The following is a 25,978-nucleotide window of genomic DNA, read 5'->3' as shown; positions in this document are numbered from 1 at the left end:
AAGTGAATGAACAAAACACCTAGATATTTTAACAAAACTTTATTCTAAATAATATCCCTCTTGTGTAATTCCTGTCAGCCTGGTGGCTGCAGCAGCAATGCTCTCTGCTTGAGTCTAGCCAAATGAATGGCTGGTAGACCTTGGTATGTATTTATGTGTGTGTGCTCAGAGCTCTCCCAAAGGAGATAGCAGATGTGGTTATGAATGGGGAGGGAGTGGCAGATGGTCTTGGAGAACTGATAATAAAACCATGCTTAAATAGATGGTGAAACTGTGTCCTAGGTGAGAAATCACCTGGGGCTCTCTTTATAGCTAGTGATGAGACAGACTCACTTCAGAGGGTGGCTCTGATAACCTCTGTCAGGCCACATCACTATAATGAAGAATACTCCTCCCTCCCCAAGGATTAGCTGTGGAAGACAGTGCTCCATTGCTGGGCTATCATTTATTCATGACTCTGAGTACAGTTCATCTGGCAGAGACTACCCAAGACAAAACAAAATCCTCAACCTACCTAATCATTCCTCAGCTCACCTTGCCAGAGAGTGCAAGACAGATGCTGCCAGTGCTGGTTCTGGGCTTCAGCATTGCTGCACTGGGCCTGATGGCTGGTAGAAGGGAGAATGGGTTAACTTTCATTTTTCAGTTTATTCTGCTTGAGTTGCTTTCTGTGTCACCTCAGCCCCTCACTGCAGCCTTGCACCCCCACTAGCCCAGTCCTTGTCTCCTAGCAGTGCTCTGAGTGGCAAGGTATTGCTCATGCAACCTTGGCTCTGCTCTCTACTCTGGGACAGTTAAACCTCCCAGCTGCCTCCCAGACTGAATTAGGGCTTGTGTCTCTCCACACTTGCATCAGAGTGAGTTGGGAACAGGCCTGGTAGAGTCACACTGCTGAAAACAAGTGAGGAGCCCAGGCAGGGGCTGTGAGAGAAGGGTGAGCTGGGTGGCAGGGTGGGGAGGTGGGGGTGAGTGAGCTGTTTGAAATATTCAGGTGCTGAGCAGGAACAGGTGGCCATCCCACTGGACAGAGCAGTTCTGACACCATGAAAAAGTGATGACCAAGTCTGTGTTGCCCAGGTGATGGGGCACACAGAAAGTAGGGTTGCAGCCATTCCCCAGGACCTTGGCCAGACTGACAGACCTGGCCTATACAATGACCCCTAAACATGCAGTGGGTTTTAGCCCCTTCCCTAGAAGAGTGATTTTTCTGCCTGCCAGGTCCATGGGGAGAGCTTGGTGGGGCAGGAATGCTTCTCCAGATCAGGGTATGTCAACTCCAACCCTTCAGTATGGGGAAGGCAAACTGCAACAGAAACCTATTTTCTGCTTTTAGGGAGGTGACTCCTAGGACCATAACTAGAGATACACTAAATTCTCTGAGCCATTAGTTTCTGTAGTTTATTCCTTTCTGGGTGTGATGGGCCAAAAATTTAAGTGAGAACAAAGCATTTAGCAAGGGAGGATTTGGCTCGGTTTCCAGGCACATGGGGCGGTTGCTGCTGCTCTGGAGTTATATCGGACAAAATGTCCTGAGGACTGTCAAACAGCATCTGGGCAGTGCTGAATCCACTTTTCATTTCTAACGGGGATATGAGGGAGGGCCCTGGGTATCCTGCTGGGCTACTGCAGAGAGGAAAGTGATTTAACCTGACCCAGAAACCTCTGTGGAGCCTCACAAAAGCTGTGATGATGACAAACTCTCATGAGGCTGGATGGAAAATAAACAAACTCTATACAGGCAGCCTGTTGGAAAAGGATCAGAGTGGGGATCAAAGACTTTTCAATGACAGCAATTCTATTCAGTGAAATGTGCCCCAGAGCAGCAGCTACAAACCCACCTACTTCATGAGGTTTAAGATTTTGAATGTTTGGGTACTGTAGTCGTGATATGTACCCCTGTTAGGGATGCTAAACAGCAATGAGCTCCCCAGTCACCAATTAATGACCCTTGGGGGTTTCCTTCCCACAATAAAAAAAGGCACACCTGGATTTCTTCCCAGCAGACATGAAGTCTGAGTGTAGCAGACAAAAACATAACTAATGGCACACATTTCCTTGAGGACAAAGCTTGCAGAGATAGATGGCACCCAGACAGTCAACACCACTGACCAGCAGGGGCAAAGGGATGTTGTTTAACTGGAGCAAGAGGCACATTCCTTCATCCACACTTCCCTTGTTGCATTAATAAGGAGTAATTTAATTGGAGTGACACATTCTGGAAGTCTCAGGCAGCCAGCACAAAGTATCATTGAAATTTCTAAATTGAGCAGGCATTAATTTCTGAGCACAGAAAATCCTGCATCCTAACACGAGCGGATTCTCTGCCACACATGTTCTTAAGAGACAAAAAGCAGCACACTGCTAGGAATCACTGATTGCTTTGAAACAAAAGACTGAGTTTTGATCACACTTGGTCCATTGGGGAAAAAAAAGCTAAACACAATGATATATTTATATATGATGCTGTAAAATCCATTTTTATATTTAGGCTACAAATACCAGTACAATGATAGGTTATCTATGGCCATCTGGTTTAAAATGCAGCCTCTGTCAAAATTTTTTTCTAGAAACTGAACGCAAATTTGCTGCACGAATAAGAGCTAATAACATAAGGATCGAAAAGGCTATTTTTTGTAACTACCAGAGACAGAAGAGTGAGACCTTTTGCAGTTTGATGCATTATGGAAAGTGAACAAATCCTCCTAATATGATGTCATGCTTTATGCTTGCTTGGAACTGATATGAATGTCTCTGCAGGGTGGCAGATACAGGGTTTCTGGAGAACAAACCTATTGGTAAGGGCACCACCTCTACTGCATTTGCTGTGTCTTCTTAAAAGCCTCCCTGCTTCTTTCACATTTTGTCACATCAGACAAAAGAAAGGCCTCCATCACAGAAATGTCCTGCTCTCAAACATGATTTTCCAGTAGAGCATCCTGAAACTTACAGGAATAACTGGAGGGAAATCTCACATATTTTTTTACTCTCACCCCCAAGAGAAGGAGGGTTGAGTGGATCAGGTAGTGTGTTTTAATTACAACTTCTGGGCTCTCCCTCTGATGACACAGAACATAATCTAGGATGCTGTCTATCTTGCTTTAGTTTCTGAAAGGCCTAAGCATCACACAGTCTTATTTCTCCCATTCCTGGGAGTCCTGTGCCCTTTGTTATACATTATCAGCCATGCCTTTGGGTTCCTGCCTGAAGGTCAAAAACACGTGACCATTTTCCTCAGAAAGTGGCTGAGAACTTATACAGCTTCAGTTCAGACAAAGCAGGGCACACAACCTCTTTTGTGCCACCTCATCTCAAAAATAGCACAGCTGGTGATGTGCCTGACAGTGTTGTCTCCAAGGTATGTTTCCAGGACCAATATCAAGGATGCTTGACACAAAAAACTCTAATTCTGGCTCACCAGTAGCCACCAACTCCACCAATGGAGGATAAATGACATTGTGGGTAGCTCCATAAGGGTGGCAGCAGCCTGGTTCTCAAGGGTTAGTCCTGGTGGATAAAAAGCCCAGAATGGGCATATCAAAAGAAGCTCCTTGAGTCTGTGGGTGTGCTGTGAAACTCCTTGTCACAGAATGCATGAAGCATCTACAAGTCCAAAATCAAAACAAATTCAGAAGTGAATGGACAAATTCCTTGGAGAAAAAGACACCATTGGCTATTAAATGCAAAGACATAAACTTGTACTACCTTTCACCCCTCTTCACCCCTCTGCTTTGCTCTTTTTGTGTGATATTCACATATTTGGGATAAAACCAGTGCTGTTTCTGGAGGGCAATCATCCCTCAGGCACCTTTTGGTCTAGCTTTTTACATCCTATAAAAAGCAGAAATCCATATAGGAATGAAATTTATTTACAACTGTCTATTAGTGTGCATAACATTCAGTGCTGCTACAGGAATTGTGGCAGCTCTGGGCTTGTGCCTGTCTGCCTTGCTCTGCCATGACACACATGCATGGGTGAGCCCTCCTTGGAGGCATGGGATCAATCACGTGAGGGTGGATCTGAAACCCTCAAGAGCCAAAGTCTGCCGGGATGATTGGGCAGGGGGTGGCTGAGAGGTAGGCAGTGAAATTCCAAGCAGGCTGCTCCTGCTTGCTGCTGTTTCCATGGAAACAGGGGAAAGGCGAGAGGAAACACATCCCCAGCCTCTTTTGAAGATGAGCTTCTTCAGCAGCACCTTCAGCCATCACATCTATTCCCATAAGAAGCAGGGGTTGGCAATTCCCCTCGGATGCATCTCCTTGTGTGAGACCATCAGGCCTACACACTGTTCCTTCCTCATTCCAGGCAATAGTGGACAACAGCATGCCAACCATTGCCAAGGCTAAGCCTCAGAGCTCAGGAAAAGAGAAGTTTCCAGCAAATTCTCCAGCTTATGCTTCTCCCCACTTTGGGTCTGGGGAACTACCTGCAGAAATACCTGATTTCCTGACTATCAAGGAAGCTGGGCTGTACCTGCAATATCCAGACCTTGACAAGTATGTACCCTTCCCAAACTCTGTGTGTGTCCCCACTGTGAATTTAGATCGAGGGTCTGAAGTGACTTTTCCACTCATCCCTGTAACCAAGCAGGTTAGCTCTGTGGAGAAATAAACTACAGTTTGCCCTGCAACAGCTAGCTGAGAGCCTTTGGGCTCGGGGCAGATCACAGCAGAGAAGATCCTGACCAACCTAAAGTATCCCCTGAGTGCCAGCATTAGCACTGCTTGTCTACTACTACCCCACTTCTCCGGACCAGCTGGGGTGCCCACAGATTAGGAAAAACAGGGCACATGCAAAGTGCTCCTGGTTCTTCCGCTTCATCCCGAGGGAAGGAAAACCCACGGAATCCCTCACCTCTCCATCAGCTGTCCAGCTGGGACCGAAGCCAGCCTGACGACCCCTCGGCGAGGCTGAGAGCTGTAGCTTTCCCCGACAGCGCCGGGCGGCCGCTCCGCTCCCAGTGGGGCTCGGGAGGGGCGGCTGCACCGGGCTCCTTCTCTCCCTCTTTACTGCCGGCTGGCGCCTCAAGGACACCTACCCCTCCGCTCGGGCGGCCGCGGATCCCGCCGTGCCCCCATCCCCATCCCATCACGGTGCCGTTCCCCCCGCCTCCGCCGCGGCCCTCCCACAGCGGCTCTGCCCGCCCTCCGCCGCGTGTAGCGGGGCTGCGCTGCGGCGGGGCCGGGGCCGGGGCCGGCGGGCGGCCAGCGCTGCCGCCGAGCCGCGGCTGGGGGCGATGCCTCCGCGCCGCCCGCCCGCCGCGCCGCCCCGCCGCCCGCCCGGCGACCGGCGAGGCCGCGCCCGGCGGCGGGCGGGATAATGCAGCTGCCCGGCCCGCAGGCACCGCCAGCGGGGCGCCCCCGCCGCCATGTCCCCCCCGGCCTCGGCGGCCGCCGCCAGCGAGGGAGGCAGCAGCACGCCGGTGCCTCCGGAGGAGGAGGCGGAGGGGGCCAGAGAGGAGGTGAGGAGAGCGGCCGCCCCCCGCCCGGGGCGGCCCCCTACCCCCCTCCCTCCCCGCCCGCTTTGCATGGCCGCCTCGCCGCGGGCCGAGCCGGGTTGGGCTTTGCCCGCACAGGCACGGACCCGCTCGCTGGGAGCCCCTCTCGCCCCCCTCCGGCCCCGGGGATGCGATGCGGGGCGGGAGGAGGGGGGAGGGGGAAGGCGAGGATGCCCACCCTGGTCGGTCCCCGCCACCGATGGGCTGCCCCAGCGCACCTCTTCTCCAGCGCTCGTCCGTCACCTGGTGATCGCCGCGGAGCCTCCGGGGCTGGAAGGGAAGCAGCAGCCAGCGCCGTCCGGAGCGGGGGCCGGGGCTGGAGTGGCCGGGATGGAGGAGGAAGGGAAAAAAATCACGAACGAGAAGCGCGGGGCACCGTTTGGGTTTACTGCCACGGGCTGAGCTTATTATGCCTGCGAGAAGTGGACGTGGAGACCCTCTCCTTGCTGTGCGCTGGCTTCTGGGGGCATCCAGGATGTGGCACAGCTGCCTGGGTCACTGTGAGGGAAGACGCGGTGGGCAGCAGTGTAGAGGGCCTGGGGACATGGCAAAGCCAGGGTCTGTTGCTGGTGGCTGCTCCCAGCTAGAGGCTGGCTGGGGAAAGTGGAAGGTGCAGACTGGGGCAGGCCAGGTACCAGCACAGCCTTGCCTCCAGGTGTGCTGCAGTCTCCCTCAGCAGGTGACTTTTCTGGAGTCCAGGCAGCAGATGCCAGAAAGGGTCAAGAGTGGAGTGCCCTGTGCCTCAGGAGCACCACCGGGAGGCAAGTGTGCCATTGTCTGCCTCCACAGATCCTGCTTGCTGCTTTGGGCTTCCTAAGAAGAGCGAAGGCAACTGCACCGACTGGTGAGACTCACTTTATGCCATGGGGCTGCTGACCCATGGAGAGCAACCAGTGTAGGAAGGGCAGCGTTCTCCTGCTGTGATGGGCTGTCCTGTCTGGTGAGACCACAGCTCAAAGGGCCGCTTGGAGGGTACTCAGAAGCTGGTGCATCACTTCCCCTTCTGCTGTTGTGGAGCTGTAGTTTGTGAGTGCTGCATAATCCTGGTATTCTCTGTCTCCTTGGCTTAGGCAGAACATGAGTGCCCATGCACAGTTATTCTCTATATGCAGACTTATATTTAGATATAAATAATTGCAGGAGAGGAATGCTGAAGTTCAAGGACTGGGAAGCTGTACAAATACTGTATACTCTGCCCTTTGTCTGTTCCTCTCCTACTGACTGCATTTGACAGCTCCTGATGTCAGAGCCCAGCTCTTCAAGGAGATCCTGATGAGGGCAGCTAAACTGTGAGGCACATTTTTAGCATGAGGATATGCTTGTGCCATGCTGTGATGTGGTCTCTTACTGCCCGTGTTCTGGCGGTGCTGGTTGTACTTTCAAAACAGCACAGAATCTTCAGAGGTCCCAGAGCAAGAGCCAGTTTGGGTGAAAGAAGTGTAGCAGGGGCAGTGCCCAGATGAGTTTCCCTCACCTACAGTGCCCCCTGGCTTGCAGGGATTATAAAATTGTAAGATTGTCCGGGTGGATAAGATTGTCTGTAGTAGCTAGCAATTAGGGTGTAAATATAATACTCCATGGGAGCAAGCAGAAAGGCTGTAGTTCATGATCTGCTCTGTTTAGGCTAAGGGCATCCTCCTTGTGGCCAGAAGCTATCAGTTGAATGAAACAACTGGTGGAGGAGAGAAAATCTGCAGCCTCTTGTGATGGTGCCATGCTTGCTGGTGTCTCATCTGATGCAATGAGGAGAGACTTTAGTGGCGAGCTTGGATTCATCTAACCTACCTAGTGCAATCCTCTTGCAGTCCTCCCCTCTAGTGCCTATATAACACCATACAGGCTGTGCAATATCCTCATTTCCATCAAAACCAACTGCTGGTGCCAGCATTGCTGAGTGCCCCTGCAGTGTGGCTGAATCCCACATGTCAGGGTCCATTGGCCAGGGTGAGTGGGAAGCCAGAGGAGATGTCTGGAAAGTGGGAAATGTGCCCTGTTCTGTTTGAAGGTGCATCAGCTTGATATCTCAGGTTGCTGTACCTGGGAGCCAGGCAGGGCTTCATGTGCTTCTCAGCTTGTCCCAGCAAGGCAAGTAGCAAGAGCTACTAACCAGAGCTGACTGAGCCCTTGTTCCATCTTGGCATCACATGCCTACACCCACATTCAGTGGTGGTGAATTGAATTTCACTCAGTACATGCTTGGAGGATGGGAGATTCCAAGGGACAATCTCTTTAGCCTGGGAACATGCAAAAACATGTCCTTGTCCTGATGCTCAGGTGGGATCTGATGGAAGGAACCAGTCCTCTTCCAAGAGGTTGTGTAAAATGGAGACCTTGGTACCACTGCAGGAGCTGACTGCTGGCAGGATTCCCTGGCTTGTCAATGCTCAGCCTTCCTCTGTCCTCTGCAGTTAGCAACACTGCCAGCCTGGGACTGAGCCACCTCCTTCTTGTAGGCACATAGTTCCTGGGCTGTAGGCATGGGGTGTGTGGTGTGGGTATTTGCTGGGACCATCCTGGCCAGGAGTTGCCAATGTTTGTCCAGAGCCTTGGAAGACAGTGGTAATTCCTAGAAATGACTGGATCCTCCCTACCTCCCTTTTTTCTGGGGATTTGAGGCTAAAGGGATCAGGGCATATTAATTTCTTGCATGATGTAAGTGAATCCTGGGGCAGAGCCATGGAAACTGATGCTCAAGGGTCCCTCTGGAATCCCCTGCAAGCTGCTGCCACCACCTGGCACTCGGGAGCTACCTGGGTCTTCAGGCTGCTTCTCTGGGGCTTTTTTTTGATTGTTTTTTTCAGCCCTCTAGAGGGCTGTCTCTAGGACACCTAACCCTCTGAATCCCAGGCCGTCTTGAAAAATAAAGGTTTAGTGTTCTGGAGGTAAATTGGAGATTTCACAGAGGTCTCTGCAGGGAGAGGCAGGTGAGAGGCATGGGAGGTAATGACATGGAAACACTCACTAAAGAAGGGGACAATGGATGGGACCAGGGCCAGGCTGTTACAGGGAGTAGCTTGAAGAACTTGAAGGGTTTTAGTATTCAAAGCTGCAGGGTCAAGGTTGCAGGGGTGATTAAGGGATTTTGACCCATGTGCTCAGCCACTGAGGTGCTGGGCATGTTTGTCCCCTTGAGGCTGTTTTTTTAAAAGAGGATCCCCCCGAGATCTCAAAGGAGTTTAGAGCAAGCAGTGACGGGGGTCCCCTGTTCTACTGCCTCTGCCCTGTGCATTGTGGGCATCTGTCACTGTCGGACATGAAATGATTCACACAGACTCAGCTCGAAGTGTGATGAAAGAAGAAGCATGTTTATTCTGTCCTTTCAGTATTTATAGATTTTTGACCATGACCAGGGATTGGATAGTCAGGTTACCACCTTCCCAACCACACTGGCCATGAGAGACGTCCATCAAAAGGCATATATTTAATGGAATGTTTAAACACCTATGTTTATAGTTACTTTCCTGGGAAAGTGGCTAGAAATTATGAAAATAATATCAAAAGGTCTGATTCTCAGGGCGACAAGCGTCTCCTTTCCCTTCACGGCTGCTTGTGAGTCGTCTCCTCCCTCCCCATGCATCCTGAGTAGCAACTGCAAGTGTGGGCCCACTTCAGGGGCAATGTCAGAGGCCAGAGCCATGCAGGAGGGTGGGGAGGCCCAAGCAGCAGCCTACCCCTTGCCTTTCCCGAGATGTGTCTCAGTTAGCGCCTGCCGAGGGTTGCCCCATGAGTTCTACAAGGTGAACTGAAGTACAGAAAAGGGAGCTGGTTGGGATCCCACAGCAGGTTCGGCTGAGCTATGGCCAGCCTTGCCCCCTAGCACTGCAGAGATGTTTCAGTGCACCTGCAATAGCAGATTTGCTTACTGCTCTCCAGTGCTGGAGCCTGAGCACTGAGGGAGGTTCCCAGTGGTGGAGGGAAACCCTGTTTGCACTGAAGTAGGGCAAGCCTTTTGCCTCATTTCATCAGACTGCAGCAGGCATATGACGATGGCATTTATATCAGTGTCTGCTCTCCTCCTAATGACACTGTTCTGAGACAGATTTCTCTTTCCCCAGCTTTTTCATCTGCTTGTTTGCTATGCTGGACTTACCCAAGGCTGGTTAAGAGCTCAAGGAGACAACCTTATTCAACTGCTTCTGTAGGGGAATCTGTGGAGCTGGTTGTTTGCTTCTGTGTGCCCTTTGCAGCCTGGGAGAGGAGCAGGGATGCTGCAGTTCCTATTGTGATTAGACTCTGCATCTGGCTCCTCCTCTGACTCTGCTGTGGTTGTATCCTGTCAATGGCACTTGATCAGCTTTCGGAAACCCCACCAGTGCAGCTGAGGTGTATGTGTTTTACCTCAAAAGCCTAGGACAAAGCTGGGTTGTAAACAGTTTACAGCAGGGGTTAGTGTGACCCTGTAAAAGCGCTGCAGTATCTAAATACTGCGTAGTCCTAGGAGGAGACTAATGCATGGACTAGAGCCCTGCTAACACAGTTCCTGGAACCAAGCCCGGGCTGCATCGTGCTCCCTGCCCTGGGTGGGTAACCGCAGTGGGGCTTGCCTACATCTCTGCAAGGTGACAACCAGCACCTCCCTTCTCCTGTGACACAGGCAGTGCAGAATGTGAAGGGCTGGGGAGTGACTATGAGGTGGAATTTGCTTCTCTGAGACAGATGTGTCCAAAGACCTGTCATTCTGGTGCCCCTTCCCCAGCTGGCAAATGAATGAGCTGGATACTTTGCTTTATTCCTTGTGTTCCACTTGCAGATCTGCCTCCTAAACAAGGTGCTGTTTCTCAGCATTCACACCCCACAGACATCCCATGTCTGGCATATACCACTCCAAAGGCCCTTTTCAGACCCTCCCATGCTCCTCCTTTGGCTTAGCGGCTCCTTTAGATCCTCACAGTTAGAGCTGCCACTGCCAGGGAAAGCCTGCAACACAGAAGGCAGCAGTGAGAGAGGAAGCCTTTAGCTGCCTGGGTAGTGATAGAGTATTCCAGCAGGGGAGAGCTGTGTTGCAACTAAGCGAAGACAGAGGGGTCTGAGCAGGCTCTTGTAGCTGTAGCACTGACCTCAGGAGGCGGAGCACAGTTCAGGTGGCTCTGCCTTCTGAAACGCCCTTCCTTCTTCTCCTCACTCCTTTTTCTCTTACCTGGGGTTGCCTTCTTGCCTCATGACTGTGAGGCTGCTGTAGTGGTCAGCTGCACTGGGAAGACTGGGCTGCACATGTGTCCATGCACTGTCCACATGTCCACTGTTAGCAGAGCCACCCTGCACCTCTCTGAGTTGCCTGCAGACCAGCACCACCCCACCTGACAGCCCTGGGTTCTGTCTTTCTCTCAGCTAGTGGCTTCAAAGAGGGGAGCTCAGCATTACTGATACCTGGGACTGCCAGTGGGATGTACCAACATTCCCCTTGCCAACAGTGGTTTCTCTGAATGTGCCACCTGCTCTGGTCATCATGGGCTGGGTGTTAGGGTGGGCAGGCAGGGGAGCTCCGTGCCTCTAGGAGAAAAACCTCTGTTGGAGATTTGGGCAGGATCCAGCCCTGCTGAGTGCAGTGACAGAAGTCCCCCTGGTGACTGTAACAAGGGCGGGTAGGAAAGATTGGCCTGTGGGACTCTAGAGCACCAAGCCAGGAATGAGGAGTTCTTCAGTAGAGCAAGATTAATTTCTTAAATGAAAGAAGAAGCCCAGATCTGTCCCTAGACCCTAGTGGCCTTGTGACCTCTGGTTCTTGCTTTAATTTTCCTTTTCATGCCAGAGTGAAAGTGCCCCTCTTGCTTCCCAACAGTGTGAACCCATTCAGGTTTTTGGGATTCCTGGATGAGAGGCCTCTCCAGCCCAGCATCCTCAGGGGTGGAAAACAATGAAACCAGGCTTGGACTGCAGTGCTGTGTCGCCCTGAAAACTCAGCTTCTGAGCTTGCTGACATAGTTTTCTAAGACTTTCCCAGGACAGTAACTGTAAACATAGAGATAGGTATACATTCCTTCTGTTACACGTCTTGTGATGGACATCTCTCATGGCCAGTACAGTGGGAAAGTGTTTTGCTGACCATCCAATCCCTGGCCGTGGTCAGAAACCTATAAATCCTGTGAGGAAAAATAAACTTGCGCATCACCACACCTCGAGCTGCGTCCGTGTGATCTATTCAGCACCAGCGGCAGCAGTGCTGTGAGCAGTGTCATTACAGCTGGCGTTGGCCCCTGCCATGGTAGAGGTGAGCTCAGGAGCTCGCTGCTGCCTGCAGGTGCAGAGGGAGAGCAAAGCTTGAAGCCTGAGTGAGTTTTGTGGCATCTGCACAAGGCTGGGGTTCTTGGCCCCCTCTCTCAGGTTGCACCTTTGGAGATTGTTGGTTGAAATCTTCTGTATAAAAAAGGAAATAGTTACTTTGCCTGTTCTTTCTTTGGGTGGAATGATGTTAGATGACAAAGCTCAATCAATACTTGAGACTTCAGAATGTTGCAGAGTGACAGAGGTTTCCGTAACCAAAATTTTTCATGGGTTTGTGTGAAACCCTCCACTGTTCTATGGTAAAGGCACCAGTGCAATCCTTTTAAAAAGTTCTGTTGCTGAAGTTCTGCCTTCTCCTCACCATGAAAGACCTAAGAGCAGTTTTTTCAGAAATATGGGCTGTCACAGCTGAGTCTGAGTGCAAGCAGGCATGTTTGCCAGCAGCTGTGAGTGGCCTCTTGCCCTCCTTACTGCTGCAGATTGCTAGGATGCTCCTCCCTTCCAGCCTGAACACTTTTTAGGATGTTACTCCATATTTGCTTTCTCTCCTACCAGAGGTGGCCACATTTCATTTGTGGAAAAGTACTTTCTCATTGGTGTGGTTTATAAAGCACTTGAGAAGCACTTCAGAGCTCTTTATGCTGCCAAGTGTTGTAACGGGAATTGTCATTACCCAACACAGACCTTCCCAGCTGCAGAAGGTCTGTTTCTCCATCTTACAGGCACACCAGCTTGTGCCACCCTGGTTGAAAAGTTGGAATGTTGCTGTTGGTCGTTACTGGGAAGAGGGGAGAGACTTGTGTGCAGTGGGATGAGGGGTGGTGAGGGGTTCAGGTGGGATGATATCAGAGCTGCCTGTGCTGATGGGGTGGGTGCAAAAGCTGAGGAATGTGGAGAAAGTCACCCAGACTCTTACTTCGTGCTCCAATAGCACTACCTGGGAAGTGGCAATGGTAGGGGTTGCTCCCTGTTGAAAAAGTGGAACGCTTGGCTGACAGTTGTCCTTTGCCACTCTCCCCCATGTCCAGCTGGGCTCTGTCTGTCTCCCAGGGAGGGGCAGAGCGTAACAAAGGGAGGTGAGGGTGACAGTTGCCTGCGCTGCATGACTGCCATCCTGTAAGAGATCCCAGCCTCTGCTCTGCCTGCTGAGGCCAGGAGCTCCATGGCATCTGCTGTTTTGTCTCTGTTCGCAGAGCTATAGGTACCTGTTCCCCTTCCCCTGCCACTGCAACCTACTGATTCCTCTCTTGTTTTCTCTCTCCTTCTCCCTGGTCCCCCGGAGCAGCAGCGGCCAGTGAAGCAGTCTCTCAGCAAGTCCCTGTGCCGAGAGTCCCACTGGAAATGCCTGCTGCTGTCCCTCCTCATGTATGGCTGCATGGGAGCCATGACCTGGTGCCACGTCACCAAGGTGACCCGGCTGACCTTCGACAGCGCTTACAAGGGCAAGTCCATGATGTACCATGACAGCCCCTGTTCCAATGGCTATGTCTACATCCCCTTGGCTTTCCTAGTGATGCTCTACGTGGTGTACCTGGTGGAGTGCTGGCACTGCTACACACGCAATGAGCTGCAGTACAAAGTAGATGTGGAGAGCGTGCATGAACGTGTGCAGCGGATGCAGCAGGCGACCCCCTGCATCTGGTGGAAGGCCATCAGCTACCACTACGTCCGCAGGACCCGGCAGGTTACCCGCTACCGCAACGGGGATGCCTACACCACCACCCAAGTGTACCATGAGCGGGTCAACACCCACGTGGCAGAGGCTGAGTTTGATTATTCCAACTGTGGAGTTAAGGACATCTCCAAGGACCTCATTGACCTGGAGAGCTACCCAGCCACACGGCTCCGCTTTACCAAGTGTTTCAGCTTTGCCAATGTGGAGTCCGAGAACTCGTATCTGACCCAGCGAGCCCGCTTCTTCACAGAGAACGAGGGCCTAGACGACTACATGGAGGCCAGGGAGGGGATGCATCTCAAAAATGTGGACTTCAAGGAATACATGGTGGCCTTTTCCGACCCAGACAACCTGCCTTGGTACGTATCTCACTATGTCTTCTGGGTGGCAGCTTTGCTGACCCTATCCTGGCCTCTGCGGGTACTAAATGAGTACCGCACCTCCTATGTCCATTACCATGTGGAAAAACTCTTTGGGTTTGACTACGTGGCAGTGACACCGGCTGAGGAGCGCTCCTTCTGCCGGAGGATGCCCCGCGTCAACACAGTGGACAGCACCGAGCTGGAGTGGCACATACGATCCAACCAGCAGCTGGTGCCCAGCTACTCAGAAGCAGTCCTGATGGACTTGGTGGGGCTCTCCGGCTGCACCAACTACTCTGCTTGCCGCTACGGGGGCTACCGGCAGAACTGCGAGCGGTGCCACAGGACTATAAGCAGCTCCTCCATATTCTCCCGCAGTGCTCTGAGCATCTGCAATGGCAGTCCCAGGATTCCCTTCAGCAGCAGCCGCTTTTCCTTGGGCCGCTTGTACGGCTCGCGACGCAGCTGCCTCTGGCAGAGCCGGAGTGGCAGCCTGAACGAGCAGAGCTGCCCTACTGAGCAGACACGCCTCTCCAGCCAGGTGACTGTGGAGGAGGAAGACCCCCCTCCTTATCAGGATGCCCTCTACTTTCCTGTCCTCATTGTACACCGCAATGAAGGCTGCCTGAACCACGACCACCGTCACCTCCATCGCAATGGGTCCTGCGTGGAAACCTCACTGTGAAAGCAGAAGGCAGTGAGATCTCATTGTCTGTTGCCTGGCCCAAGCCAGCACAGGATTTGGGGAGAGGAGCACAAGGGGGAAAGCCTAGGAGGACATCAGGATGGAGTGGGCATGGCATCCTGCTCTGGCAGCCAGCAAAATCTTCCCCCACTGTGGTTCTGATCTCCCAGAGGGGTGAATACTGATGCTCCCCCTGAAATGGCACAGAACTCTAGACCAATCACCACATGCAAAAAAGAAAAAAAAATTCAGCCAAACCAACAGCAAAACCATAATTCACGGTATTGAGACCCAGAGAGGGGAATAAAACAACAGGCCTGATGCAGGCAGGGGGTGGCTTTGGCTCCCAGCCAAAGTAGCTCCAGGCTGGCATGTGCTCCAAGGAACCAGCAGCTACCAAAAACCACCCTGCTGCACCTCTTCCCACCCTGCTTCCCACACTGGAGTGAGACTGCTCACAGGGTGGAGGAGAACAAACCCCTGGGAGCAGGGTGTTGCTGCCTGTGACAGAAGGTTACGGGTACCTAGGCACATAGTGCTGAGTGGCAGGTTAGAGCAAAGGCTGAAAGCCACGAGTCCACCTCTTCCCCTTCCCCCTTGACCGTTCCCCACCCTCCCCACTTTTTTTTTAGACCATGCTCTGACTGTTACTTTGTTCTCACTGCTGGGAATGGCATTGCTTCCAGAGGATCCCAGACTCAGCTCCTTAGGAAGCTTCAGTGTGCCAGCTGTGAGTCAACATCTGCTTGGTAAAGAGTTTTCTGTTTGGGCATGCAGCACCAGGGAAGGGATGAATGTGCAAATCCAGATGGAGCAGAGATCTGCAGCGCTACTGATGTGTTTGCTGGAGGAGGGCTCAGCTGGAAAGAGAAAATGGGAGGCCCCTGGTGAGCTGGGGAAGGGGAATAGGATGGCACTGGGACAGACATCACGGTATCAGGTGGCACATCAAGTGGCTGAGGACCCTTCCTGGCTTTGAAGTGAGTCCTAATTGGTTCAGCCAAGCATCAAGGAAATCTCTGGTAGGTTCAGCTGCAGTTCACCTATTGGTAATGGAGCAGCAGGTTGGTGCATGTCTGCACGACTGAATTTTGCATGAGATTCAGCTGGGCTCTGGCTGTGGACTCTGAGCTGCAGGCTCCTGGAAGCCTCATTTAGGCACAGAGCTCTGAGGGGATAGGAGGGACAAATGCAAAAGCATGCTGGAACATTAGGAACTTTGGCTGGGGAAAGGAGGATCAAAAGGATTCTGTTTCTGTGGGGCCCCACTATTGGTGCCGGACCAGTGCAGGAGGCATCTGCCAGGAGGGATGCTCTGCAGAACAGAGACCAGGGGTACATTAGAGGAGAACCTGATTAAAACTAAATGTTTTCAGTGGCAGAGGTGTTTGGAGGGAGGTATCAGGCTGTGAGAAGTGAGGTCACTTCTGTGTAGCTCATTAGCTACTGGGTTTTTCTGCCTTGCTCTTGTCAGGGCAGGTTGCACTGAGTTTTGTGCTACCCCTTCTACCCTGCTGGAAAGGATCACAGTGATACTGGGCAAAGATCCTTCATGTCAGTGAAGCTGCAACAGTGTTTGCAGCATGCAGACACCCATCTTTTCCGCTTTCAGCAACACATCCCCAGATCTCTTGTGTCTTTGTTCTCAGAAAAGCTGTCTCCTTTTCAGTCAGCCTTTTGGGGAGTACATGCCAAATCAGCCAGTGATTTCTGGCTTCATGAGTCCACTTGAGTCCAGACAGCACTACTTCTCAGTTTCACCCTCCTTCACTCATCAGCTGTGGTGAAAAAAGTCTAAGAACAGCACATCTTGGGTGACAAGGGCAAATCCACTGGCACCTGGGCATTTGTGCTTGGTGTCTGCCTCCCCATCTGCTGCAGAAGGTCAAACAGTGAGGTATTGTATTTAGTCCAGCCATCTTCCTCCTGCCAGGTATAAATGAGGGGTCTGTCGGTCTCTCTCATTGTGCTGCTGTACTGCTTTGCCTCCCAGGTCTTGAGGGGGCTGCAAATGCACCCATGTACCGCATTGATCCTCTTTTGAAAGTCATCTCCTGCTGGCAAGCCTGGAGTGGTCAGCACCTGTTGACATTTCATTTCCCCCAGAGCAATCTGTTCTGCTCTTTATGCCCTGCATATCTTGTTTATCTCTTGCCCTTCGAGTCAGCTTGTCATCCTGTGTCTTGGGTGCTAAAATACAAACAACAGTGCTTTGAACAGGAAATTTCTTTACATCTCACTCTGTTTTTGATTCTGTCTTAGCATCTGCCCTTACTTTCACTACCAGAGCTAGATGCTGGCTTAAGGAAGAGAGTACGTTGGAGGACAGAGAAGCATAAGGTCTCTGGTATAGGCACATCCCTCTGCATTTTGTTCTATTATTTTTGGCATAGATTCAGACTGGGCGAAAGCAGCCTTGGGATTTCCTTGCTTAGTAATGACATTTGGCTTGCTGTGCACTAGTGCTTCTCTCTTCAAGCGCCTAATGTAAGCCAAGGCCAATGTGGAGTGTCCTCCTGACTCCAGGGAGATAATGGTGTGTGCTTGTATGTCACAGTGAATTGAGACAGTGGAGCTGCAATGGGTCATTAGTGAGGAATGAGATCCCTGCTTGTCCTTCCTGACATGTTCTCTTTGAAATCTCCTGCACATTGCTTAAATTAGGCTGTAACGGCTCATATTTCTATCTCCAGCCTCCAAGGTGCCTTGGACAGATGTATTTATCTAAGTTTTGGCAGGCTTTTTAGTTTCCTGGGGCACAGACAGTCTTCACAACAGGGGCAGATTAGTAGGGTCTCTGTGCCCCCCAGCTTTTAGCACCTGCAGCAGAGTTTCAGGCACCTGTCCTCAGCTCTTTCTGGAGCTTTCCTTGAGAATGCCTTGCATTCTTCCTCTAGCCCCATTTTCACCTATGAAATACTACTCTGGAAGTGGTCTATCCAGGTGGACAGGTGATCTTCTATCCAGATGATCTTCGAGGCATGGCTGCTCTTCTGACCCACAGGATCCATACAGTCTTTCTGTTGCTGAACACCTTCCCCATGTACATGGTGCCAGCTGCAGCCAGGTCCCAGCTGTAGTCCCAGTGCTACTGTCTGTGGCTGGTCTAGACCCACAGTACCCTGAGAAGTGGGACCTCTCTAGTCAGTGTTCCCCACTGCATGCCAGGATTTCTCACAGATCCCATCCCTCATATTCTTGGCCCTGCTACCCAAATGCACCTGGTAGAACTGCCCCCCTGGTTCATCCTATTCCATTCTCCCAAGGATGGAGACATGCCTCAGGTTCAGGAAAGGGAGATGGTGTGCTTGGACATGGTAGGGGAGCAGGACTGGGCAACAGGGACAGGAACTGCCTGGTGGCTTGACAGAGAAGTATGGTGGAGTTGAAGATGAGAAACTGGAACAGGGTTTCATCCTGGCATGTCTAGTCAGGCAGGAAAGTTCAGAGCAGAAAGCTGGGCTCTTCCTTCCATCTCCTGGCATGGGACACTGTCGGCAAAGAGGGTTTCCTCCTGAGTGTTGGTGAGAGACCGCAGTGCCCTGGGCCAAGGACAACTGCTGTAACTCTCCTTATATCTCAGATTACGAGCACAGATACCCAGAGATGGCCTGTCCCTGTTCTGGCACATGGCCAGAACATGGTGGAGTGGTCCCATCTTCTGGCACATACACATCACCCACCACAGCTCTGGGCTGTGCAGCAGTCAGGTGTCTGCTCTTCCTGAGACTTGTGTCTGCTCTCTGCCTATCTGTGTTGGTGAGGTCATTTGATGGCCCAATCTGCTCCTCTCAGGATAACCTTCTCCCTTATACCTGAGTTCTCCCTGCTGTATCTTAATCCCATTACTTCTCCTCTGTTGACTGGTGAGTCTAATTGGTTCTGTTCTTTTTTCTCATAGCCTTCCTGACACAAGTAGGCCTGTTTTCTGTAGCCTTCTCTTCCACCAGTCCCAAAGTCTTGACCTCACTTGCCAGACCCTGGCTTGAGTGGTGGTGCAGAAGTTTTCACTGTGTAGCAAGTATGTCACTCTTGCTCTAAGCCTAGCCTGGGAAAGAGGGCCAAAGATGCAAACAGTGCCTTGATCTGTCAGGGTGGCTGTGTCCCCATTTCTGGTGCAGATCTCTTCAAAGTGAGCGGAGTATACAGCTGGCCGCTTACACAAGGAAAGCAGTACAGTACGCAGCACCCTCTGGGAAGATCAAAGCTGGGTTCTTGTCAGTGTGATGGGGGCAATAACTAGGAGGATCTCTGCAGTCGGATGGCTTTGGTTTTAATCATATATGATTCAAACATTGCAGTTTTCCATGGGCTGAGAGTCAGGCTCAGCATTGCACTTAGCAGCAGACTTTCCTGATACACCAGAAGGAGGGAGGCAGGAATGCTACCAGCTCCTCTTTGTGGCCCTTCATGGTGCTAATGCAACCCAGAAGAGGGCTAGTCGTTATTGCTGCAAGGCTGGAGAATTAGTTTGAGCTATTTGGTGTTTCCCGTTGCTGTCAATGTACTTGTCAGATACTTAAAAGCTCTCCAGCTTTTCTGAACTGGAGAAAAAGAGAGAAAGAAGTGTGTGAGAAGCTCTGGATTAGCTGATCATCAAGACACATCACCAGACATTTATCTATCTTTCAGCACAGTGTAAGCTTCCCACATAGTGTCTAGCACCTCACTTGTGCAGAACCAGTTGATGACACCAACGAGCCAAGTGGTATTTCTTTGAGCCCTCTGTGTGTCATGTCTCACTCCACACCAAGAAGAGAGGTTTCAAAGAGGGCTCTCAGGGTAAACAGCTGTAGGGGCGTTCATTAGGATGGGGAGATGGAATCTGAGCCTATGGCCAAGGCCAGGCCTTCCAGGCAAATATACATTATTAAGGCTGGGGAAGTAGCTGTTCATCTGTTGTCGGAACAAATGCACCCCCCTTCCTTTCTCCCATAAATTGCACATTAGAGATCCAGCTGGTCCCTGCCCTCTTTGTTGTCTCTTCACTCAAGAGGCTGCAGAGTTGTTTAACAACTGATGGATGCCCATGCAGGAAAAGATTTATTAAATGGAAGTTTAAGAAAGTTAGGTAGCATCCGATGCCAGTAAAACAGCACCTGCTGATTTGCAGGTGGGATGAATAACGCTTTTTAAGCTCTCCTTCCAGCCTTTCTAACTACAGCTTCAGTACTGCTATCTCATGTCACCAGGGTGCTGCCATTATCGGGGTACAAACTTGGCTGCAGTGCGCTCCTACTCTGCTGCAGTCACTGTAAGGGCTGGGTCTGAAATGCTACACCACCACCAAGACAGTGTGTTACCAAAGAGCTGTAAGTCTCAAGTTGGGATATGTCCTTCTGATCATGTTTCATTCATATTGAGTGGTTAGAATAAAGTCTATAGGAATATGATCTGGATCCAGGTAATGTCAGAAATGAAACACAGTGATAGCTCTATCTGGTGCTGCTGCCTCCTGTGATGCACTTGGGCCTACACTCTCCACTGAGCCAGGTATGCATGGGGAGCAAAGGTAGGTTCATTGGACCTGGGACCTTAGGGGGAACTTGGGGCTGAGCCTGCCTAGGGCTGTTTTCCCTGTGGAAATTCTGGAAAAAGTGGGAAGGGGTTATAGTCACACTTCAGGTAGAAATTAATGGGCTATGTTCATTTCTAGTGTAATTTTACTTTGAAGCCACTGGTACTATACTAATGTGAGGTTGACTTAGCTCCTCAGAGGGGTCTGTCCTTGAGTCCAGAAAAACTGATCTGTCACAGTGTTGCTTTCATGCATAGATTTTGTGTTGGGACTTGGCCAACATGAATGAATGTTGAATATCTGTAGTTTCTACAAGCAGTGGGTTGAATTGTTCTGCTCTACTGCCTCTACCACAGCTGCTCTGCCAAGGGGAACATTATGGCCATGGATGTGATCTCGTCAACTCCCTCAAAAGCAAGCTAACAAGCAAATTGACCTCCACAGCACCTCCACAGCACTGGGAGTGGAGCCTTCTCCCACAGGACAATAGCCTTTCTGCCTCTAAGATAAAAGAGGTCTCAAGGACAGAACTGAACCTGCAAGACCCGTGGCCTCGTGGCCTGCCCTTCCTCCTTCCCTCCTTACCTCATGTCTGTCTTGGGGGAGGGACAGTTTCCCTGTGGAGTTCAACAAGCTCCTCTTCTGCAGCTCGTAAACAGGCTCTACTAACAGGTATATCATCCACCTATGCAACTCTTCCAGAAGCTACCAGATTTTCAGGAGCCCATTACAATGTGCAGCATAGCCATCCAGCACTGAGAATGAGCACAGTGGCTGCTGGAAAGCTAAGTGGGTTTTATTCCTCCCTCATTCCCCAGGAAGACTTTTTTGTTGGGCCATTTTGTTTGTTTGGTTGGTTGGCTTTTGTAAACTTTGTTTGGGGGAAATGAAGCTTGTGAGAAATTGGTGCCCATCCTGAACTATGTTCCCCAGTCCTTGGAACTCCGTGAATGGATGGATCACCTACTGTGATTATAATTTAGTGGATTTTGTAGAACAAAATAACTTCACCCACAGATGCATGAGGTTCTTTCACTCTCCATCAGCACAAGCTGCTTCTGCAATCTGAGCTACTCACATTAGTGAAAGAAAAAGCCTAGCTAGAATGTGGTGAGATGATGTAGTACTTTGTATCAGTCCCATGGTCCCAATGTCCATTAGCAGCACTGTCAGCTGCTGTGACATGAATTCAGACTTTGGATGGCAGCCTATGAACCAGTCAGGGTGAAAGTTTGAAAAATCCCAAGCCTGAGTCTATGCACATTTCCAGAAGCAGATGCAGAGGGAGGATCAGCTGAAAGCAGGCATCACCTCTTGCTTGGCCCTGGCAGAAGCCAGTGGGCTCTGTTTTTGCTGCACCTGACCCCCAGGAAGAGCCTGTCCCCAGGGGCTGAGCAGAGGGGAGTGAGAGTAGCACTGTGTCTGATGGAGCAGCACTGCTCAGCTGACTGGGGAAACAGCGGTGACAACTAGACCCCAAAAAACAGGATTTCACTTTGGAAATGCCAATGGCTTTTTCAAACTGAAATGCAACTAGAAGGCCTTAACAGCTGTGAGAAGTATTTCACATTGCTCTGCCTTGCTTAAAAAAAAATAAAAAATTGACAAAGATGTGGGTTTAAACTCTCCATTCCTTCCATCTCTGTTGTTAATGTGCCATGCTGGTGGAGAAGGAATGCCCAAGGCAGATCAGGATGGTTGTCCTGTGGCTTTGCAGTGTGGGGTAGGTTGATCAGGAATAGAGGCCAGAGTTTAAAATCTTTCTCTGCCCCTGGAGGTGTGACATGGCCATCCACCCAGATGTGGCAGGGTGGGGTTCTGCATGCTCATGCACAGCTGGAATATGTGGCCTCGTGGAGGGTTGATGTGTTTGTGGCTTTTGATGTGGTGACACCCATCCACCCTTGCAGCAAGGGCTTTTCAGGGTGACAGAGCATTGCTTTTTCCTCATGAGAGGAAACTCCTGACCTGGTTTCTGTGAGGAGATGGTGTGAAGTGTCACATTTGCTGCAGTGAGTGGCAGGGAGCAGGGATAAAAGCATGGAGTAAGCTGTGTTTGAGAACAAGCTAATCCATAAACTGGAGAGCTGCCAGATCTGCTCCCTGGACAACGCTTTCCAGCTCTTCTCACACTTCCCAAACCCAATGTGCAAACTGTCATTCCTCTGAGTTAGCCAAAGCATCCCCCTTCCCTGAACTCAGTAGAGGCCGTACATTTACATCATTTTGGTCCCCTCCCTGCTGTGCGCCATGGGCCAGCTATGAAATACCAGCAGATGCATGATGACCACAGACATGCTGGTGGCCAGACCTCACCATATCCTGCCTGTGCACAGCCTTCCAGCAGTGCTCCCTGCCCTGGCGTGCCCACTGCTTGCTTGCTGCAGAGCAACCGCAGCACATCCTGGCATCACTTTGGCATTACTTTGTGCTTTCCCAGAGAATTTCACAGCACTTGTCCTAAGTTAGAAAACAGAAGGCCTTGGTGTTTTGCTGGTCCTGGTGTCCAGACTAGGGAGGAGAGGAGAGGTCAGCTGTTGTGGCAGTGCAAGACCAGGGGACAGCATCATGGTGAAAGCAGTATATCTTGCTGGAGAAGTCTCCAAATATGGGCTCTGCTTCTCAGCTGAGGCTGAGGGCAGCTGACAGAGGACAGAATAGGATGTGAATGCTCAGGCAGGACATGGGAGGAAGAGAGCTGGTTGAGAATAGCTGTAAAAGGCTTTGCAAAGGTGGTGGTTTTTACAGGAGACAAGGCAAAATGTGGCAGGAGGATGTAGTGCTGGAGCAACGGTGCTGCAAGGCAGGGAGAGTGGGGGAGAAATGGAGCAGGGCATTTGATAGAGAGGCTTGGGAGTAGAGTGGGCTTTCAAAGCAATCTGTGCATGCTCTGGCTGAGGAGAAAGGCAGGAGGTATTCCTAAGCTGAGGTGCCCAGGCCATGTCTCACTGCATTGTTGGAGCAGCAATGTCGCCTCCAAGCCCAGCACTGACAGCTTGAGCACATGTCATCAACCACAATGGCTAACGCAGCCACAAGGTGTAAATGTCACTAATGAATAAATTGCCTTGTGCCTTGGAGAGGCTAATCCATCACAGCCAGAGACAGGGATCTGACAAGCCTGGCTATTTCAGGCATACCCTGTAGGGAGGAGGAATGCTTCATTTCTGAGCCATCCCCTCCACCTAGGGAAGCTGATGCAGGGCTTGGCTCTATACCACTTCCCATCTTCCCAACCACATGAGCTCAGGCTTCATCCCTCTTCACTGCAACTGAAGAAGCACAGAAGGATCTAGATTAGCCAAAAGTGCCTTGTCAGTGGGGTGGTACATGGGGCTAGCTGATTGAGTTTGGATTGAAGCTGATGGACACATGGCACAGATGCTGTAGGGGTGATGGAATGCAGTGGTGGGTGCCCAGTGATTGGGAGAGCTTGTGTTAGTTGTTGGGGTGTGTTTCAGGCCAGGAGTGCTTGGCACTATGTTTTAGAATTGTGCTGTTTCCTCCTCAGCCCACTGTGCTGTCCCAGAGGTAGTGCACAGGACCCCCATTTTCAGGACCCCCCGTGCTGTTGAACCCCAGCCACCAGAAACTTGGCTGACTGTGCAGAGGGCCAGCAGACACCAAATGGGCAGGGACAGCTCAGCCTAGACAAATCCAGCTCCATGGGAGCAAAGGGAGGCAGAACACAGCAACCATTTCTGTGCACAGCCTCTGCTCCATCCTTGTGGCAGCCTGTTCCTCCTCCCCAATTCACTGCTCAAAATTAACCTGCCATCCTGTTTGTGGCATATGCCAGTGTGACACCTTGCAAATCGATGCCTGGGTCTCTGAACAGAAACCGCCAGGCTTGGGAAGCTGGCCACTGTCTCCTGCTGCCGTGCGTGCTCTGCTCAGAGCAGTGGAAGCTGGGCTCGCCATCTGCTGTGGGAGGGAGCCAGCTGGGTGCCCCTGCTCCAGCCTGATGGGATACCTGCTAGCACAGCCCAAGTGCATTCCCCCTCGTGTTATTCCCCCTTGTTTACCTGCCAGCCACCCCTTTTCTCTCACCATCTCTCTGGCACAGACCCATGGGTGAGGGGATGCTCCCGGCTTGATTCTGCTGAATGCTGCTGATGCTGTGTTGGTGGGTGGTGGCAGTGCCCAAGCTCATTCCCTCCTCCAGAGAGAGACCCACAAATGATCCCCCCCACTCAAAGCCTGCCAGTATCTTGGAGATAGATCTCATGTGAGAGTTAAGGTATCTATGCTAGCCCTTCACTCAGTACAGAGTGATCAGCTAGTTACCTACCCTGTGGTAGCTGGACCTGGAGCTGACAAGTAACCCACCAACAGCAGGAATGTTCACACTCCAACAGTCTGCTGTTGCTGTCTGGCCAGAGTGCGTGGCATTTGAAATGGTTTCAACCCTTGCAGACTGGCAGAGAGTTGACTGTTGGTTTTGGGTGTTGGCAAGTGATGCAGGCTTCTTGGTTTGGACTTTGCCTTTTGGCCAAGAGATTGATAGGAGTGAGGGCAAAGAGTTCTCCAGGCAACAGCTACATGTCCAGGCATTGCTGCGCATGGCAGCCCAGGAGTGGGTTTGAAGGGTGCTTAAGTGATGTTAACAATATCAACAGTTAGCAGGAAAATGAACAGTGAATATCTTGGAAAGCAAGTCAGAAGTTTTTCTGATGATGACGTTTTCCCAAGCCCTTTTCTTTCCATCCCTTGTCCTCACTGGCTCTGGTGGCCAATTCCTCATGTGTCTGCTAGCATGTCTGCAGGATCTCATCACTGCCCACCAAGCATGAGCTTTCATTGCACAAGTGGCTGACCAGCTGCAGCCCTGTCCTTGGAGCTACAGGCAGGCTTGCCTAGGACCAGGCCATCCCCATTAAACCCCCACCCTCGCTGCTGGAGCTGTTGCTTCATCAGCCTGATGCTGATCTGGGTCTTTTCTGCTGTTTCTGAACATGAGTTCTCATCTCATTGAGGTGTGTCATCCAGTGAAAATATTTTGTAAATGCAAATAAAAATAAAGAAGTATATTCAATACCTCGGTCTCGAGGATGGGAAACAAGTAGTGGGAGATGTCCTGGTAGGGAGGTTTCACAGCTGCTACTGCTGGTTAGGAATTGTTCTGGACGTAGCCCCTGTAGCATCCATCAATATTTGGGAAGGGAGCTACACAAACCTGTGAGGGCTGAACCCTGTCAGCATCCCTTGTGTGGCCCCTGCTGTCAGGGCAGCCTCACACTCCATCCTCTCTGATCTATATGGGCATGACATGGTGCAGGTAAAGGTCCTGTCGGCCAGGGGCCAGTGGCACCATCAGTGTCTGTATCCATCAGACAGGGCAAGGCAGAAGCGGGTACATGGTGAATAAATTCTTTTGTGAACACTGGGAAACGGTTTTTACTTTTCAACTCTGTCAATATGATCTAGCTCTGTCTGTCTCTCTATATATGTACAAACAGTATATCACAATGTTGCCTTTTTTGTTGGAAATATCAAAGATTGTAAACCAAATCAGTGTAATAAAAGTTTCAGATGATTCACTGAGGTGGTTGCCAGCAGTGGGTCTGTGAGCACTGGTGTTGGGCAGGGCTGGGGGGTATAGGAGGCTCCTGCATTGCTGAGGGTGGGAGGGGATGAAACTCAACCCACTTGCTTAATTCCCTAACACCTCCTGAGCAAGGTGGTCAACGGACCAACTAATTCAAGTATGCGCCTTATCCCATCCTCAGGTGACTACAGCCTGTAGAGGAAAAAGAAGCTGCTCCATTTTGCTCCAAGCCCAAGGAAGCTGTACTGTTTCCAAACTTGTGAGCTATGTGGGCCAGCAGTCCTGAAGGGACTCCTCTAGCTTGAAGTTATGCAGAACACAGGTTGCTTTGGACAGATTTGCACGGAAGAGCGCTACTAAGTAAGGTAAGTATCTGGTTGTAAAGAATCCACCTGTTGCAAAGCAGGCTAGCACTGATCAAAAGCAGAGCAACCCAAAGCAGGAAACCATGGTGGTGAGATGTCTTGATTTAT

The 25,978-nt window shown here is 51.1% G+C and overlaps 1 protein-coding gene across 1 annotated transcript; it reads left to right on the top strand.

The window, feature by feature from the left end:
* Positions 1 to 5,351: 5,351 nt before the first annotated feature.
* TMEM151B (transmembrane protein 151B) lies at positions 5,352 to 25,497 on the top strand. The gene is made up of 2 exons (XM_088053468.1): positions 5,352 to 5,459; positions 13,003 to 25,497. The coding sequence occupies exons 1-2, from the start codon at positions 5,367 to 5,369 to the stop codon at positions 14,437 to 14,439; spliced, it is 1,530 nt and encodes a 509-aa protein (XP_087909594.1). The 5' UTR covers positions 5,352 to 5,366; the 3' UTR covers positions 14,440 to 25,497.
* Positions 25,498 to 25,978: the final 481 nt, after the last annotated feature.

Source organism: Pseudopodoces humilis, chromosome 3 (genome assembly GCF_049639895.1).
Source record: "Pseudopodoces humilis isolate 2021_Gansu_Grassland_sample_001 chromosome 3, ASM4963989v1, whole genome shotgun sequence".
NCBI classification, from domain to species: Eukaryota; Metazoa; Chordata; class Aves; order Passeriformes; family Paridae; genus Pseudopodoces; species Pseudopodoces humilis.
Note: the sequence above shows the minus strand (reverse complement) of the source record. Positions and strands in the feature narration are given on the sequence as shown.